Source organism: Podarcis pityusensis (assembly GCF_964106645.2).
Source record: "Podarcis pityusensis genome assembly, chromosome: 8".
Classification (NCBI taxonomy): Eukaryota; Metazoa; Chordata; class Lepidosauria; order Squamata; family Lacertidae; genus Podarcis; species Podarcis pityusensis.
Window position 1 is genome coordinate 29,494,542 of NC_138033.1, and position 17,796 is coordinate 29,512,337.

The following is a 17,796-nucleotide window of genomic DNA, read 5'->3' on the forward strand; positions in this document are numbered from 1 at the left end:
AACCACAACAGATTCAGAGGTTTTCTATATGTCAACTTAGCAAGAATTTTTTATTCAATTGAAAGTGTAGACAACAGATGTACCTTTCCCTCTTCATCTGTTTGTTTTGTAACACACACAAAAACTTTAATAAAAACCATTTTTTAAAAGAAGCTGGGAAGGTAAATCACAAACCCAGGAAGGAAGATGTACAGTACAATGTTGTCTGTGTCTACTCAGAAATAATCTGTATTGGATTCAATGAGGTAAGTGAGGTTAGGGTTGCAGCATTAGTTGGGAATTTTGAGTACAGCTGGGGATCATTAAACTGGCAATAATGCTAAGAGTTTGTGACATGAAATAGTTGGAATCTTGTAGTGGAATATGTGAAAACAGAGTTGGAAATAACTGGAGCAGAGACTGATTCAGTTCTCTCTCTCCCACACCCATATCCACCCACATATATGATCTTTAAAAAAATATATTCTACATTTTATGTTCAGCAGTTAGATTTAGTAGGCAACATTCAGTGATGTCTGCCTGCTTGTGTAATGGAAAGCTCCTTGTGCAAGGGGACTGCTGTGGAGAGTCTACCCAACAATTTGGAATTGGGGTCACACGGTGACCTATAGTGGGGAGGAGAGGAAGGAGAAACCCCGCTTTGTGCACAGAGCTGTCTGCTTGTGCTACATTGGCTCTCACCCAGAGTTTTGTATACATTCATATGTATATATACATTTATTGTGTAAAGGTAAAGGTAAAGGACCCCTGGACAGTTAAGTCCAGTCAAAGGCGACTATGGGGTTGTGGTGCTCATCTCGCTTTCAGACTGAGGGAGCTGGTGTTTGTCATTCTGGCTCATGTGGCCAGCATGACTAAACAGCTTCTGGTGCAATGCAACACTGTGATGGAAACCAGAGCGCACGGAAACACTGTTTGCCTTCCTGCCATAGCAGTACCTATTTACCTACTTGCACTGGTGTGCTTTCGAAATGCTAGGTCGGCAGGAGCTGGGACAGAGCAACGGGAGCTCACCCCGTCGTGGGGATTCAAACCGCCGACCTTCTGATCGGCAAGGCCAAGAGGTTCAGTGATTTATACCACAGTGCCACCCGCATCCCATTTATTGTGTATGTTATACAGTATATGACTCTCTCTCTCGATAAATAATATCAATAAAAAAAGAAAAAGAAAATGTGTATATTTTTCAGAATAAGAACTGCAACAGGACTAGACCAACACCATTTCTTCTCCATTAGCGATCTTTATTTCAATATTGCTTTTCACTCCTGAGATCTCAGTACCAAGTATGGCAGCCACCTTTCGCTGGTGGTGGGGAGGTCTTTAAAAATTTGACTGGATGAGTTATGGGACAGTACACAATGTAAGTAGTTTAGATGGAATGAGCTGAGGGAACCAGTGAATTTGGAAATGACTATTTAATACACTATTCTTGGATCAAATATGGACATCAGAAAATCGAACAGCCTGATTGGGTTGGGGCCTGATATAGACCATTCCTTTCACCATCTCCACCTTGCATAAAGGGATGCAAAAAAGCACTATTTTCTGTTCCATCACATATTTTCCAGATGCAGCTCTGTTTCCCTCCTGCTGCACTTCGGCTTCTGACAGAAAACGACATTGTTCCTCTCACTGTGTCACAATCTTATGTAATTAATAATGTCATTCTTCCCTATTCATTTCAATTAAAAGGAAACATAATACTTTTTTGGGGGGTGGGGGGGAGAAAACACCATCAGTTACATATCATCGCATATCATTTGTGGACTGAAAACGACGACGACAAATTTGCTGCAGTGATTTCCTTTCCAGACATGGGATGAATAAGTGCGCACCAGCAATGTCTACTGTTTTTATTGGAATACTCTGACATGCCTTCTGGCACATCATGCAAATGTCCTGCCTAGCAGCAGGCACTGTTCATTCTGAGAATGAAGTCATATTGTTTTTTTCATAAGGTTTCCATTACCAAATTTCCCAGGATTTAATTTTGACCGGGTAGTTTATGTGCTTAGAGTTCTCTGGGAAGGTGGAGCAGTCTTGATGATGGAGGTAGATGGTTTGTAATCTGCACCATGGAACACCTGCACACCCACTTCATTTGGGTCATGTTTGCTGTTGGGCAGAGAGCAAGTGTCCTCTCTTCTCATCCATTCACTGCCCTGCCTCCTGTGGCTTTCATTTTTGGGCTCAAGACACTCTGTACATCGTTTCCCAACAAGGTAGAAGGCTTCAACAAGGCCGAGGAGGATGCAAACACAGGTAGTGATGACCATGAAAAGGGTGAAGATGTTCTTCTCTGTGGGCCTGGCTATGAAGCAGTCTACAACATTGGGACAAGGTTCGAGGGAGCATTTCACCACACTGGGGAGTGTGTAGTTTGGGTACACGTGGTAGAAGATGAAGAGGAATATAATGTCCACAGCAGACTTGAAGATGAGGCTGAAGAAATAGGTCCACCACAAGCCTCCACGCTTCTTGCCAGGAGGATAGCGCAGTGCATAGTCAGCTCCAACCTTCTTCCTATATTTCTCCAGTTTGGCTTCTCGGTAGGCAACATGCATGATTACCAGCAGGGAAGGACAGGTAACCAAAATAAGCTGTAGGGCCCAGAGGCGGATGTGGGAGATTGGGAAGTAATGGTCATAACAGACGTTTGGGCAGCCTGGTTGCTCAGTATTGCAGTCAAAGTCCTTCTGGTCATCTCCCCAAACCTTCTCTGCTGCCACTATGTAGACTAGAAGCCGGAAGATGAAGACCACTGAGAGCCAAATACGTCCAAAGGCTGTGGAATATTTGTTTGCCCCGCTTAGGAGCCCTTGAAAGACTCCCCAGTTCATGGCCTCTGGTTTCTACTTAAAATACCTGAAAAGAAATAAGATGGTGGAGTTAGAAATGCTATATATGTCTATGTATGTCTAGCAAAGCAGCCTCTAATTCAGGTGTGTGGAACCTGTGTTGCTGAAGTACAACTCCCATAATTCCTGGCCGTTGGCCATGGTTGCTGGGGCTGATGGGAGCTGTAGCAACAGCTGAAGGGTCAAAGGTTCCCCACACCTTTTTGAAGTTGTCAACAACACCTTGCTGCTAGTCCTGAATCACATCAAAGAGATGGAAAGAACCAAAAAGAACTGACGCTTCCCTTAACTTTCAGTCTTGCCATTTCATGTACAAGCTCCATTGTCTTTCTGTATCCATTCTGCCCTGCCTACCCGATTTTATCTCCCCTCCTGAAGGTTCATATCAGGTCACCGTAAAAGTCATAATTCCATCTATATCTATATCTATATCTATATCTATATCTATATCTATATCTATATCTATATCTATATCTATATCTATATCTATATCTATATCTACATATCATCTATATCTATATCTATATATCAACTATAATGGTGTGAATTTGCAATCAGGGACTTTGGACGTGCTGAATTATGATCATCTCTTAAGTGGCGTACAGACCTTACAGCAACAGAATGAAGAGGAACATCAGTTTAAATTATAAAATCAGACTTCAGTTAAATGCCTGCTATGATAAAAAGCAGGATTATTGTCTCTCTTGTATCTGCCACCAGTTACCCTTGCTTGAAAAGTGTGTGTCCATGAGCTTCACCTAGTTGTTTCCCCCCCCCAAGTTTCTCAAAAACAAACAAACAAATAAGACTGCATTGTGAATATTTTCCAGAAAAGTTCAGAAGAAATGAATGACTTGTAAGGCAAGCTGAGGGAACTTGGCCCACCACTAATCATAGCATGTAGAACTTTCTTGGTTCAGCTGTGCCCCTCTCCTCACCACAAAGCACAATTGATTTAAGATAACACCTATAGCAATTTATGGACCTAATAGTTTTCTCTGGTCCATGGGGTCACGAAGAATCAGACACAACTAAATGACTAAACAACAACAATAGTTTTCAAAATCCATTCATTCTACTACTCCCACACCATGTGCCTCCCACCCAGAGGGTTGCATGTTTCAACCAATCTTGCTACATGTTCTTACAGGCCAGGAAATAACCCATATACAACCCACCCTGCCCTCATCTCCCTAAGAAGGAAGAAGTGCTACTGGAAGGAAAGAGTCTCCAGGTTTTCTGCAATGTGTAACAGGTGTATGTGTGTGATGAAGGTGCCTAACATTGATCATTGATGAGAATAATGGTTTTGCAAGTTCTCAAGAGTGTCTCCATTTCGTTCTGCTGTGAAACATTGAGTACTTGGCATCTCACAGGGCACTGATTTACATAGATGGTTTGCAACATATGGCGATTTACATAGTTTGATGCAAATATAGGAAGAAGTACAATTAAGCAGAAGTACAATATATTTTGCCATATATTATGGTGCTGGAGGAGACTCTTGAGAGTCCCATGGACTGCAAGAAGATCAAACCTATCCATTCTGAAGGAAATCAGCCCTGAGTGCTCACTGGAAGGACAGATCCTGAAGTTGAGGCTCCAATACTTTGGCCACCTCATGAGAAGAGAAGACTCCCTGGAAAAGACCCTGATGTTGGGAAAGATGGAGGGCACTAGAAGAAGGGGACGAAAGAGGACGAGATGGTTGGACAGTGTTCTCGAAGCTACCAAGTTTGACCAAACTGCAGGAGGCAGTGGAAGACAGGAGTGCCTGGCATGCTCTGGTGCATGGGGTCACGAAGAGTCAGACACGACTAAACGACTAATCAACAACAACAACAACCAAGGAAGGCTGTGACTAAGTGACCTATATGTCTGCTCAGTTGACTGTCTGCCTCTTCATTATTGATGGGCAACTTGAAGACCTTTGTTTTCCCTTCTTAGGGTTTCGTTACTTGGACTTGGACTAGGTAGCCCTTCAAAGTGGGGATGTCCTCTTAACAGAAGTGTTCTGGTACAGGGCAGTTATCTGGAAGAGAAGCTGGGGGCAGAGTCCATTGATTTTTGGTGAATCTGAGGTGTAACCCAACAGATTTTGGCAGAACGCCCAGGGAAGAGTTGCATCTGAGTCTTCTCTCTGAAATGTTAAGTCAACATGAATGTATGTAGTGGAGAAGTACCACCATATGAGGTCTCCCATCAACTGATACAAACAAAAAATAAGTTTGCCACCAGGGGTGTGTTTCAGCTCTGTGTATATCTCAATTAACAAGGCAGAGTTGGGGAATTATTTCACATTTCAATGTTGGACAAAATGAGGGACTCCCCACCCGCTGGAGTATCTCTCTTGCTTCAGGTTCCCCCTTTATTTTCTGAGAAACAAAGCCAAGCTGAACAATGAGAGCTTGAGAGGGCAGGACTGGAGAGGTGCGGGGAATCTTTCACTTTGACAGAAAACTCTAGCTTTTAATCACACTGAATTATTTTCCTGGTGAACTCCAATCACAATAATTGGATGTGTGTTAAGTGAACATGAATTTTAGCTGTTAAAGTAGGGAAAATGCTGTGCAGGTAAACTACGTGGGTGGCCTGGTAGTTACTGAGCCATTTCTCTCTCTCTAACAATTAAAATAACAGAACTCTATTTTATTCACAGTGAGAAAATGTTGACTTTTCCATTTTTAAAAAAATAATGAAGGTAAAATCACCCAGCGCAATAACTCTGAGCTAGGATAGCTTAGTTGGTGCAGAATGAGACTCTTAATCTCAAAGTCATGGGTTTGAACCCCATGGTGGGTGAAGGATTCCTGTATTGGACTAGATGACCCTCGTGGTCCCTTCCAATTCTACAGTTCTGTGATTGCCCCTGGAACTATTTGTCAGAGTTTTGGTGGGTATCTAATGCAGGGGCACCTCCCACATGTCCCTCAAACTAAGTGCCCCTCCCCCCAAAACTAGGGCTGTGTGTGATTTCTGTTCCTTCCTCCAATGCCTGTCCTGACAGGAGAACCACTCACCTATCTTTCTGAAATTTGGCAAGCTTCATCCCTTCAGAAGGGGAGACCATGTCTGCTATCTGCATCCAATTCTGGCAGAAAATAAACAATGTAGAGACTTAAAAAACCAACAAAAAACCAACAACAACCAAAGTTTCCCTGCACAAAAACTCCTGACTAGATCTGCATGACAATTGGCAGGCTTAATCCACTCTGGAGGGGCTCCTTTGATTGTAAATTTCACCCACATATGTGAAAAGATTCACTTGTTTGTTTGTTTTTAGTTTCCCCATTTTTTGTTTCCAGATTCTCTGTAAAAGTCAATGGAGGCAAAACAAAGTTTCAGATTTAACATAAAGGATTTGGAGCCAAATAACAAATCGTATTGGAAGAGCACAGAATAGATCTGAAAAAGATTGGGCTGCTTACGAATGCTACAGATTTAGATACAAGGTGAATGTTGTGGTTACTACACAACTCTACTTACCACCTCAGTAAATGAGAAGATAAAATTAAAACCGATCTATCCCTCTCCTTTAAGAATCCCTTATAGAAAATCACAGGGTGAGAGACCGGGAAGTGGAAACAAAATATGTCTTTACAAAATGATTCATCTTTAATCCATAAAATCAGCCAAGGTTTACTAATTCATCACAGACCTAGCACAAAGACCACAGCATAAGAATTTCCATGCTAGAGCAAACAGAATTTCCATTTCAAGAACTTGTTTCCAACCACAGCCAAGCTTAGGCCTCCGGATGCTCAAAAGAGGGTGTGATGGTGGTTTTCTGCCCTCATGTTACGAGGGACAAATCTGTTGATTTTGGCTTCTCTCGGATTGCCCCATTTCTGCATCAGTTGATAATATTGTTATGAGTTTGGAGTGCCAGACTCCTCTAATCCCCAGATCCAGCAAGTGTTAAAATCTAATTAAGCCAGGCTAGCTTCCTCATGAGGTGATAGCCTGGGTGATGAGCCATTAAGGGGGATTAAGAGGCTCTGTGGGAGATGGCAAATGGGTGGGGCCCCTCGCTCAATTTACAAAGGATGAGAAGGACAAAAGCCAGGGATGAGGCTTCATGTGTGCAGGGATTTGAACTTAATCAGCAAGCTGGAAAGCAAGAGAGGCAGATCTATGCTTGATTTCTGTTTGAATCCAACGCCGCAGCTATGAGAGAAACAAAACCTTTTTGGTTGATGCTGTGAGCCTCTGCATTGTAGGTTCAGGTTGCATACAGTATATGTTTAAATAAACCATATATCATAAAGGCACCAGACTCTCTGCTATGCCTCATTCCCAAAAGGAAACACAGTCTCTGGGTAAGTGCCTAGAACCCCTGGAATCTTGCGCCGCTTGGAGATTGGGGTGGTGTGTAACAATCTATATATCCACATAAACATTTGTAGTTTTAGGTTCACTTCTCTTAATATACTGATTTTTAAATGTGATTTTCCCACTGCACAATTTATTACAAACAAGTTTCTCTAATATAATACATTTTTGTACATTTTTGCGTGGGTGGGTGCAAGAGCTACATCACAAAATTCAGAAAGAATATCTATGTTTGCCTTCACATATTGGTTCTGGAAGTGCAAATTGGGTAGGTGCTGAATGACCTTCTCCTGCATCTCTACTAGGGCTGGGTGAGTTATCGATATATTGCCCAGGACCGGTATGAAGGGCAGAGCGTGATGGCGGTTTCACTCAGCGGTATATCGCTGGCAAAACCACCACCGCTCTTGAGACCCCCAGCACTCAGTGTGCCGAGGGGGGCTGGGGACACTGTTAAGCTGCTCCCACTCCCCAGCTGAGGAAGCCCCAATCCTCCTTCTGCTTGCATGAGAGCAGCAGGAGGATCTGGGCTCACTCAGTTGGGGGCAGGGCACTTTCTGCTCCCCTGCTGAGCAGCCCCAATCCTTCTCCTGCTAGCATACAAGCGGGGAAAAGATTTGGGCTCCCACAGTGGGGAAGGGGAGGGGCGGCAGTGAGCAAGAGGCCTCTTTCTCCAAGGAGGAGGTTGCTTGCCACCCCCCTTCCCCTTGGCCAGCGAAGGGGAAGGGAGTCCTGCTGACAGAGCCTACCAGGCTCCATTGCAGGACTCCCTCCATCTTGGTCCAGCTTCAATGGCCCCAACTTAAAAAGGCACTGGGGTGAAAGAGCCTCAGCTCACATAGTGAGAGCTGCAGCAGTTTCACCCAGCACCATAAGGGCTGGGGCCAATGCAGCTTTTTTCAACATTGTGGCATATCACCAAACTGCGATGTTTGGCTGGTGAGCTACTGCAATGTTGAAAACCTAATATCGCCCAGCCCTAATCTCTACCTGATGTGCTTCACTATTCAGAGTTATTACTCCAGATAGCGGTTCCCTGGAACTACCATGTGTGTTACGCATCAATAGACCTCTCTTCTGTGATTCTGTCTAATCTGCTTTATATCAAATGTGTTATATTGTAAAATTCAGTGGAAAAGCATATGCTTTGATGTCAGACATCTCTGGTGTCCCAAAACAGGGCTGGGCAGATTCGTGGCTTAAAGCTTAAGATAACTGCTGCTACTCAGGGTAGACAATACATTGGTAGACAATACTGGTTACGAACTTAATTTGTTCTGGAGGTCTGTTCTTAAGCTGAAACCATTCTTATCCTGAGGTGCGCTTTCTCTGATGGGGCCTCCTGCTGTGCACGCGCCTCTGGCGTGCGATTTCTGTTCGCACCCTGGGGCAAAGTTCGTAACCAGCTTCAGACTCTCATGCTTTGCAAATGAACGAATGAATGAATGAATGAATGAATGAATGAATGATACAATACAGGGCAATTGGTTACATCAAGGCTGGGGAGCATGTGGCCTTTCAGATATTGCTGAACCACAACTTCCGTCAGCCCCAGCATGGCCAATGGTCAAGAATGGTCAGTCTAGCAACACCCAGAGGACACTACTTTCCCCACTCCTGTGGGAGATGATTAAGGAGAAAAATAATGGACATGGAAGAATCAGAAGAAGACCTGGGAGGACTTTGGCGGAGAGAGAAGGGTGTGTGTGTGGTCATTGCTTGGAATTGCTGTTGTGTGATCTCTGTGTGATCACTTTGTTCACTCTCATCTTTGGACACCAGGCAAAAAAACATTCCTCCATTCCCAGGCCTTTGGCTAATTAGACATGGCCTTTTAAACTGCGTGGGGTGTGTGTGTGTGTGTGTGTGTGTGTGTGTATGTGTTATTGTTTTTGCTTGTTATTGCAGTATGCATTTTTGTGTTTTTCTATTGTAAACCACCCTGTGATCTTTGGATGAAGGGTGGCATAGAAATTTAATAAAATAATCATAATCATAATAATTATACAACATTTATAAGGCACCTACGTTTGGTGATGAATTTAAATGTAATCACTAAGAACATAATGAATATTCCAGTGCGGTAGCACCTACTCCCTGCAACTCCCTGCCTCTTAATATTAGGCAGGCATCTTCAGCTGTAGTGGTTTCAATGCATGATAAACACTTTTCTTGTTTGGGCAAGCTTACCCTGACACATAATGTTATTAGGTACATTTCTTTTTTTTAAAACCGATTTTATCTATATTTTAATAAAATCTTATTTTACTTGCTTTGTAAAGTTTGCTTTTATCAGTATTTTCCCATTAATTTTTTATTTTGTTTTATGTAAACCGTTCTGAGGTTTCTGTTGATTAATTAGTTGATAAATCTTGTTAAATAACATAAGAAGAATCCTGCTGGATCACACCCAAATGGCCAAATGGCCAATTTATTTATGAAACACCTAAGTTGTCCATTCTGCTTTACTTTGTTAAAGCCGTTTTATTGAAGATCCCACCCTCTCTCGCCTCCCTATTTGCTTTACACACTTTTTTAAAGCTTAAGAGACTTGACTGCCATCTTCATCGCTCTCCAGCCCTATCAGGCTTTTCTTTGTGTGTTTGCATCCCAGTCCAACTCTACAACTTCTTCTGTGCTATTACATGACGCTATGCATCTCTTATCCAAGAACACAAGATTGCTTGCATGAAGGGATGGTAGAAAAAACTGTTCACATGTTAATGCACATCTGAAATAATATGCAAACTGGAATACAGTTCTCCCCTTCAAAAATTGCACTTCTCCTTATATTGATTCAGAACTCCAAACAAACAATGCATTAAAAATGTGCATATTATCACAAAAGAAGACTAAAGAGTCCAGTAATGAAAACAACATACAAAAATAGAGGAAATTTAAAGAAAATTACTTGTGAAAATGCACATACTAGGCAAAATTGTGTGCATCTCTTCTTTTGCCCCTTCACAAATACTTTAGATGCCAAAATTGACTGTTAACTGGTTAGATCAGGTGTGGGGAATCTCTAGCCCTCCTGATGTTGGTGGACTACAACTCCCATTATCCATGACCCCTGGACATGCTTGCTGGGGCTGATGGGAACTGGAGTCAAACATCAACTGGATGGCCATTTTTGCACACTCAGTCCTGAAGGATGTGACTTGAGAGATTGTGCTGAGGACATAAGACATGCAGTTTCATGACTATGCTCCTATCGAAATCTATTTCCTTCTTTTGCAAATAGTTTCATCAGACAAAGGCAAGTAGTTGCCAGGTACAGCCTAACAACCACAATTAATGGAACGAGGTGGAAGTGGGAATGAGTCATGCACTCTGTCTGCATCATCTGGGTCAGCATCCCCTCCTACTCTTCCCACAGTAGGTGAATCAGATGAACCAACAGGCTCTTCAGGTCAGGATCCCTCCATGTCCCTCTCTGGGCCAAGAAACAAAATATTAGTGATAAACCATAACAACCAAAAGTGCTGTAGTTAGACGGATGGACCAAGCTTCCCATTTCTATGTCTCAGTTTCCCAAGTTCTCCACATTTCCTCATCAGTTTGCAATATATTATTATTTTTAAATAAAAAAATCCTCATGACTCTGGGGTTGCGGCGTTCATCTCGCTTTACTGACTGAGGGAGCTGACATTTGTCCGCAGACAGTTTTTCCAGGTCATGTGGCCAGCATGACTGAGCCACTTCTGGCGAACCAGAGCAGCGCACGGAAACACCGTTTACCTTCCCACCGGAGTGGTACCTATTTATCTACTTGCACTTTGACGTGCTTTCGAACTGCTAGGTTGGCAGGAGCAGGGACCGAGCAATGGGAGCTCACCCCGTCACGGGGATTCGAACCGCTGACCTTCCGATCGGCAAGCCCTAGGCTCAGTGGTTTACACCACAGCGCCACCCGCATATATATATATATATATATATATATATATATATATATATATCCATCCACTAATATGTAGATTTCTATGCACACTTTACTTTAGCACATGCATTACATGGTGCTGCAAAATCTGCAGAAGTGTGAATTTCAAAGGATGGCTGCATTCCAGTTTGCATATTGTTTCAGAAAGTGCAAACGAGTTTGCCTTTAAATGATAACTGAATCAAATTTCTCCCCAAATGTTCACATTTGGGAAAAGGCAGAAGTCTGAGCAATAGCCACCATTTAGTGGCCTCTGCCCTCCTGTACTGCCAGCACAGGACAATTGAGCCCTGAGGAGAATGAGCCCTTAGGGGAATGAGAAGAAGCACTAACAGCTTCTTCTAAACAACTTGTCTTTTGTGTTCTATTGTAACTTTAAAAACAAAACAAAAAAGGATGCTTATTGTTGTAATAATCTTATATAAATTGCTTTATGAGGCCTGCCCGAAAAGCAGTATATAATTACTGTCAATCAATCAAACAAACAGTCGTCTGCAATGAGCATTCTTTGCAAGAATCAACAAACAGAAGCAAAGCAGCAGGATGTCTTATAAAAGTAGCTGAGATCACATCCTGGAATGGGGTGAAGGGAAAGCATCGTAAGTCCTGGGCACAGTCTTCCAAGCAAACTGGGTGCTCCCATTTCGCAGTAACATCCAGTTAAGCAGTGCCTAGTTATAGAAGGAAGAGGAGGGAGTGGTTGGCTAATTCAGAGTCACTTCCAACTCGAGATACAAACATTGTGTTAAGTGTACTTGAGTGTAGTGGTGAACTGGTAGATCATAGAATCAACGAATTGTAGAGTTGGAAGGGACCTTGTGACTACACAAAGCTTCTGTGGTCCTTCAGCAAACAGGGTTGTAGTGAGAGATGGAGGAGAGATTTATTCAAGTCCCCTTTCTTCAGCAGATAAGAGTTGACTTGAGACTCCTGCAGCTGTGTGTGGGTCACAACACACTTGCCTATAATTTTGAAGTGTAACTTCAGTGTGCTTAAAATGACCCCTAAATTTCTCATTTTTACATTGGAAAAAGTGTACAAAATGTGTGTTTCATGGGAAATACCATGAAAAGCATGGTGCATCTTACATTAAAAGTGAGAACAAAATGCATACAGTTTGAATGTGGACTCTTCAGGCAGCCTTCAAAAAAGAAATCCTCACAAAATGGCACACGACAGGCTCATAATTGAACACCAGCAAAACTGAAGGGGCAGAAAATTATTTGGCCGGAGAACTGCATTGTAAAATAATGTGCAATTTTTGAAGAATGCTTGTGTTTTCCACATCAACCTGCAACTTTTTCAATAAAGTGCATGAAAATTCACTTTACTTTTGTATATTCAGGGAGATGGGCCAGTATAGTGTAGTAGTTAGAGTGTCATACTTGGGAGACCAGAGTTCAAATCCCCACCCAGCTATGAAGCTCACTGGGTGACTTTGGGTCAGCTACTGTATCTCTTAGCCTAACACAGGGCTGTTGTAAATATTAAATGGGCAGGGGAAAACCATTTATGTCATCTTGAGCTTCTTGGTGTAAAGCTGGGATGTAAATAAGGAATCTGTACACATTTTACAGTAAAATACACATTTTAACCTAAAACATGAAATTTTGTATGCATTTTGCTACTTTTCTTAAGCCAAAAACTGGGTCCCAAAACTTTGAGAAGTGTGAAAACCTAAGGATTTCTGATTTCTGACCCATATATTAACCTGGACAGTGTAAATTAGGTTGTTTTGCTTAAAATGCATATAGTGAAATATTTGAGCACCCCAAATTCCAGTCACCTTTTTGTACAATATGTAGGTGGAATGCAATTAAGCCAAGGAAGAAGTTTCCTGCATGGCTGATTCAGCTTTTCAATCCAGGAGGCCATTCCCTGAAGGATGGGAAGTGACATATTCTGGGAGGCAAAAGAGGTGACACGAGATTTTAAGTACCCATCTCATGTCTGGACAGTTCCAGCACCCGTCTTCTTGTCATTTCCTCAAGGTGCCCTGTGGGCAAAATGGTGCTGTCATGTGTTTGAGGAGGAACAGGTGTGCTTTGTGGAAAACAGCACATAGGCCTTACCCTGCATTACCTATCACATTATTTGAGGGGAAATAGATATGGGGTTGATGGAAATAGTGGAATCTGAGCGCTCCAGACCCTACCATGTGGCACACAGCAGTAGAAAGAACATTCAGATGGAGCTGGTACTTGCAAGAAACATTGGAGAATGGAAAGGTGTATTGCCACGGCAGAACCTACATGCTGGCCATTATTCAGACCCTCCTGTTACAGTAGAAGAGATAGTGTGGTGCAGTGGTTAGAGGACTGTGATCTTGGACACTTGGGTTCAAAACCCCACTCGGCTATGGTGGTTACAGATTGGCAGCCAGTGTAGATCTTTGAGAAGAGGTGTAGCATGTTTGTAGGATCTCACTACTCTCTGCAATCACATTGCTGCATTTTGCACTGACTGCAGATTCTGGGACAAGCACAAGGGAAGCTCCATATACATTGTGCATGCTAAGTTTTGGAAGGAAATAAGGACAGGAGTGGTGCACCATTATAGCTGATAGAAACAAAGGTGAGATACCATCCAACACTTCACATATGACAATAGGGAGCTGCATGTGAGTCACACCCCTAATCTCATACCAAGGCCAGGATCTTGCCTGGCACTCGCCTCAGTTCCTCTTTTGTACATTGCTGAAGCATTTGTACACTTTATTTCTTAACTCCGCCATAGCCTGTTCTGCATCAAATTATGTATAGGGAGAGCAGTTGCTCTTCCCCTTAAAATTTTATTCAAAGACATTTATTTGTCTTCTATCTGTTACAAAAAGTTAAAAATACACCTTAGTGCAGGGATGGGGAACCTGTTATCCCCCCAAATGTTGTTGGACTCCAACTCCCCACAGCCTCAGCTAGCATGGCCAATGGCCAGGGAAGAAGGAATTTTAGTTAACAGCATCTGGGGGCCAAAGAAGCCTGGCCTAGTGACTGCATGTAGGATACAGCTGTTTGTGCATAGCACATTGACTTGATGTTCATGTGCATGCATTTATATACATGTGCAACAGCGATTCATTCACCTCTAGTTCAGCTGAACAAAGTTCACAGTTCAAAAATCTCTGGACTACACCTGAAGGTAATTCATCAGTGAACTAAAAGTCAATTACATTCATTTTGGGGCAGAATTTTTGAATGATTTCTACTTCATCTTCATGTTCATGCTCTTCCCCCAGCAGCAGGAGGTCTGGGCTCTTATTTTTCATTTTAAAAACAGTAAGTAAATCAGATATTGATAAAGTTAGAAAGCAAAACATTGAGGCAATGTTTTAGGGCTTATTAGGCAGATATACAGGTGCTGCTGTTGTTAAGGATGTTTAGTCATTTAATCACTGTTGCTAAACAATCAGAAGGAAGGAATGTAAGGCACTTCCTGTATCTTCCCTGCTGGAGAGATCCACTCTCTTCCAACAGGAGCAGCTTGCACAGAAAAATACAGGTACAGGAACAAAGAGAATGATGCCATGTGCCTTTAACAGCGGTGTGGCTGGCACAAATTAAACAGGGGAAGCCTTGTCTTTTATGGAAATACAATAATAAAGAACACTTCATCTGTTGACATTCCGTCTGTCAGACATCTTGTGGCCCCTGACTTACTTTTGGACCCTGTACTTCAACACAGCACCTTGTAATATTCCAAATGTTGAGGATGAAGTTTTTAAGAACTAGAAAGTTCATTGGAATACAGCTGAACTGAATAGCCTGCTTTGTAAAAAAAAAGGAACCAGTTCCTTTTAAGTATGAACTTTCCAAGCACTAGCACAACTCTATCAATTCTCACTTGCAAGATCTGAATAAGGCACCCCTTAAAACCAACAGTGATTTCTCAGGCATAAGTAACAGAAAACTGGGACCGTCCCTTGTAAATAAGGAGAGTTGGAACATGTAGGATGACGCTGAAGGTGAGGAGAGAGTGAGAGGTAGGGTTTTGGGTGAGCCAGCTAGTGAGGCATGATGGGTCTGTGGCAGTTCAGACCTTCCTTCATTCTTTCCTTTCCATTGTTGAATATTTCTGGCGTGACGTAACTCTCTTTGGCTTGCATGGCGTTTTCCCTTTTAATTTTTTCTTAAGAATACTTTTCTTATTACTGTGGAGAAGCATTTTTTAAAAAATAAAAGGCGGAACAGCCCACCTCACCATTCACACTGCACACCTACTCATCTTGCGGATCTGGAGGTGGGAAAGGGTGGGGTGTGCGAAATTTGCCGTTTTCCCTACTTTCCAACTCAAGTTGCCAAGGAGACTACAAGTCCCATGCTTCCCAGCATGAAAGGAGGATGCTATTTGAACAGTTACGAGCGACCCTATGGTTCTGAATGTTGTGCTAATGAACAAGATCTACACTTCCCCACAAGGTCCTCACAGCATCCGCAAGCACTGCAAACATGGAAGACATTCCACCACACCCACCCGGCTTACAGAAGAGAATATTACTCATGCATGTTTGTTTGCAAAAATCCAGATGAGACTCTTTGCCGTTTGCATGTTGATACCTTTACAGCCAGTGTAAATTAAAGCATGAGGGGACTAGAGTTTGCAAAGTCCAGTTTCCCTCTCCTGAGATATGTGGGGCTTCTCAGGCTCTCCAAAGAGGAGAAAGTTTTCAGGGCAGCCTCAGTGGCAGCCTGGTCCCACATTGCAAATCTGAGCTCCAGCCCTGAAGCCCTGAAGTCATTCCATAGGAACATAGGAAACCACTTCATACTGAGTCAGCCTATTGGTCCAACTTGCATTGTTCATACACTGACTGGCAGCAGGTCTCAGGGATTTCAGAGGGGTGTGTGTGTGTGTGTGTGTGTTGGGGGTCTCTTTTCCAGCTGTAACTTGAGTTGCTGAGGGTGAAACTTGAGACATCCTGCAAGCAAAATATACGCTTTAAGCTTACACTACAACCTTTCTCTGTTCTGCTTTTCCTGCCCCCCTCCCAGCAGCTCAAACTTTTCTCAACAGGCTAGTTTACATTTCACCCTACAGTGGTGACGGGGGAAAACCACAAACACGCTTACCTGGTAAGAGTCCTGGCTTCCTCAGGGGCCTTTTCCCAGTCTGCTGCTTCCTTCCGAAGCATCAAAAAAATATTTTTGCCAGTTAAGAGCCATCAAAGCTCAGAGGCTCCTCCCGGCACTCTGGGAGTGAGGACAAGGCAGAGGAGGAGGACTCTCCAAAAGAAACATTCCATGGGTGGAGCTTTCTAGCACTCTCTTGGTTGCTAGCTGTCAAGGCTGGGGAAAGCAGAGAGCTATACCAGGTAAACAACAAGGGCCCCCATCAGAACAGCAGTACAGAATCTATCTGAGTGATCTGAGCAGCCAGTCCTACAATCGCAGGAGGTAGGGATTTGATGGTTAGTCCGTTCAGTCCCCTAAAAGAGACCCAAGATTTCACTACTTTTGCAAACGTTTCCCTAACTCGTACAATCCCCCCCCCCTCCAAATGCACATTTTATCATGCATTTCCCTCCAAACACATTTTTGGGGTAAGCATTGCAAAATTCAGAAAAGCACACTATCCAATTTAAGTGACTTCAAAATGGGTATATTTCGAAGAATACCAAACTTGGTCTGTTTACTTTAAAATATGGACCAAATGGAATCCTCCACTCCTGGGGTGCAAGTTCAGTGTTCAAATATTGTGATGAAGTTCCTGGACAAACTTGGGACTGGCTATTGTTTAATACAATTGGGAGCTGCCACAAAATGTTACAATGCATTCTTCTCACCTAACAGGACAACTCCTGTTCCATCCATGCTTACCTCCAGCATACTATAAATCTTGAAGGGGTTCAAGAAGACCATTTAACTCACCGCCCTGTTTCCCAGTTTTCTTTTCTAACTAACACTCCACAGGCCCTGGGTTCTAGAGACCACTGAGCATGCTCAATCCTCATTGGGTTTATTTCAAGGGGGTGTCGTCGTTTTGTATCTCTGTGAACCTTGGAGTTCCCCTGAGATGCAGATATCTCTCTCTTGCTTCTCTGTGGCCTGTTTTGGTCCAGGTTGGCACAGGTGCCTTCTTTTCAGTATTGGGAGGACTGGGGTTTATATCCTGCTTTTCCATTAGCATTGACCCCGCCACCCCAGCAGCCTATAGCAAATAGTTACAAGAACAGCAACAGCAACCAAGCAAACATGCAATTCAAGTTGCTGGCTTGTTTGATATATAAAGCTCTAAATGGCCAGGGGTCAAGGTTTCCAAGGGATCACCTGTTCACATATGAAACAGCCCCTGCATTAAGATCTTTGGCTGAGGCCAAGCTGCAGGTTCTCTCACATTAGGAATGGCAGGTGGAGTCAGGGCCTTTTCTACACTGACACCAAAGTTGTGGAGCCCTCTCCCTTCCCCAGCCTCATTTGTTAGGCGGCTGTGTTGCTGTCTTTTAAATGAAAAAATTATCATTGAGAGAACAAGCGGTACAGACATTTTGTTAAATAAACAAGCACACTAGAGCTTTAAAGGTTAAGACCCGCACTTTGACTTGCTTATGGTAAGGAAATACAGTGGTACCTCAGGTTACAGACTCCGCTAACACAGAAATAGTACCTCAGGTTAAGAACTTTGCTTCAGGATGAGAACAGAAATCGTGCTGAGGTGGCAGCGGGAGGC

General features: G+C 43.0%; 1 protein-coding gene and 1 long non-coding RNA gene across 3 annotated transcripts; one reads left to right on the forward strand and one right to left on the reverse strand.

Annotated features, from left to right (window-relative positions):
* Positions 1 to 51: 51 nt before the first annotated feature.
* LOC308483944 lies at positions 52 to 1,726 on the forward strand. Its single transcript, XR_013989840.1, has 2 exons — positions 52 to 365; positions 397 to 1,726. It is a non-coding gene; the product is annotated as an uncharacterized lncRNA (long non-coding RNA).
* On the reverse strand, positions 1,224 to 16,352 carry LOC308483939 (gap junction beta-5 protein-like). 2 transcript variants are annotated; one of them, XM_081018319.1, is made up of 3 exons: positions 16,200 to 16,342; positions 5,882 to 5,952; positions 1,224 to 2,868 (listed from the first exon to the last, which is right to left on the reverse strand). In XM_081018319.1, exon 3 carries the CDS (start codon positions 2,841 to 2,843, stop codon positions 2,007 to 2,009), a length of 837 nt encoding a protein of 278 aa, XP_080874445.1. In that variant the 5' UTR covers positions 2,844 to 2,868; positions 5,882 to 5,952; positions 16,200 to 16,342; the 3' UTR covers positions 1,224 to 2,006. The 2 variants fall into 2 exon arrangements, with proteins under 2 accessions (XP_080874445.1, XP_080874444.1); XM_081018318.1 differs by lacking the exon at positions 5,882 to 5,952 and having other exon boundaries at positions 16,200 to 16,352.
* Positions 16,353 to 17,796: the final 1,444 nt, after the last annotated feature.

Excerpts from the sequence above, each read along its gene's own strand:
- LOC308483939 (XM_081018318.1), bottom strand. The coding sequence starts at position 2,843 with ATGAACTGGGGAGTCTTTCAAGGGCTCCTAAGCGGGGCAAACAAATAT.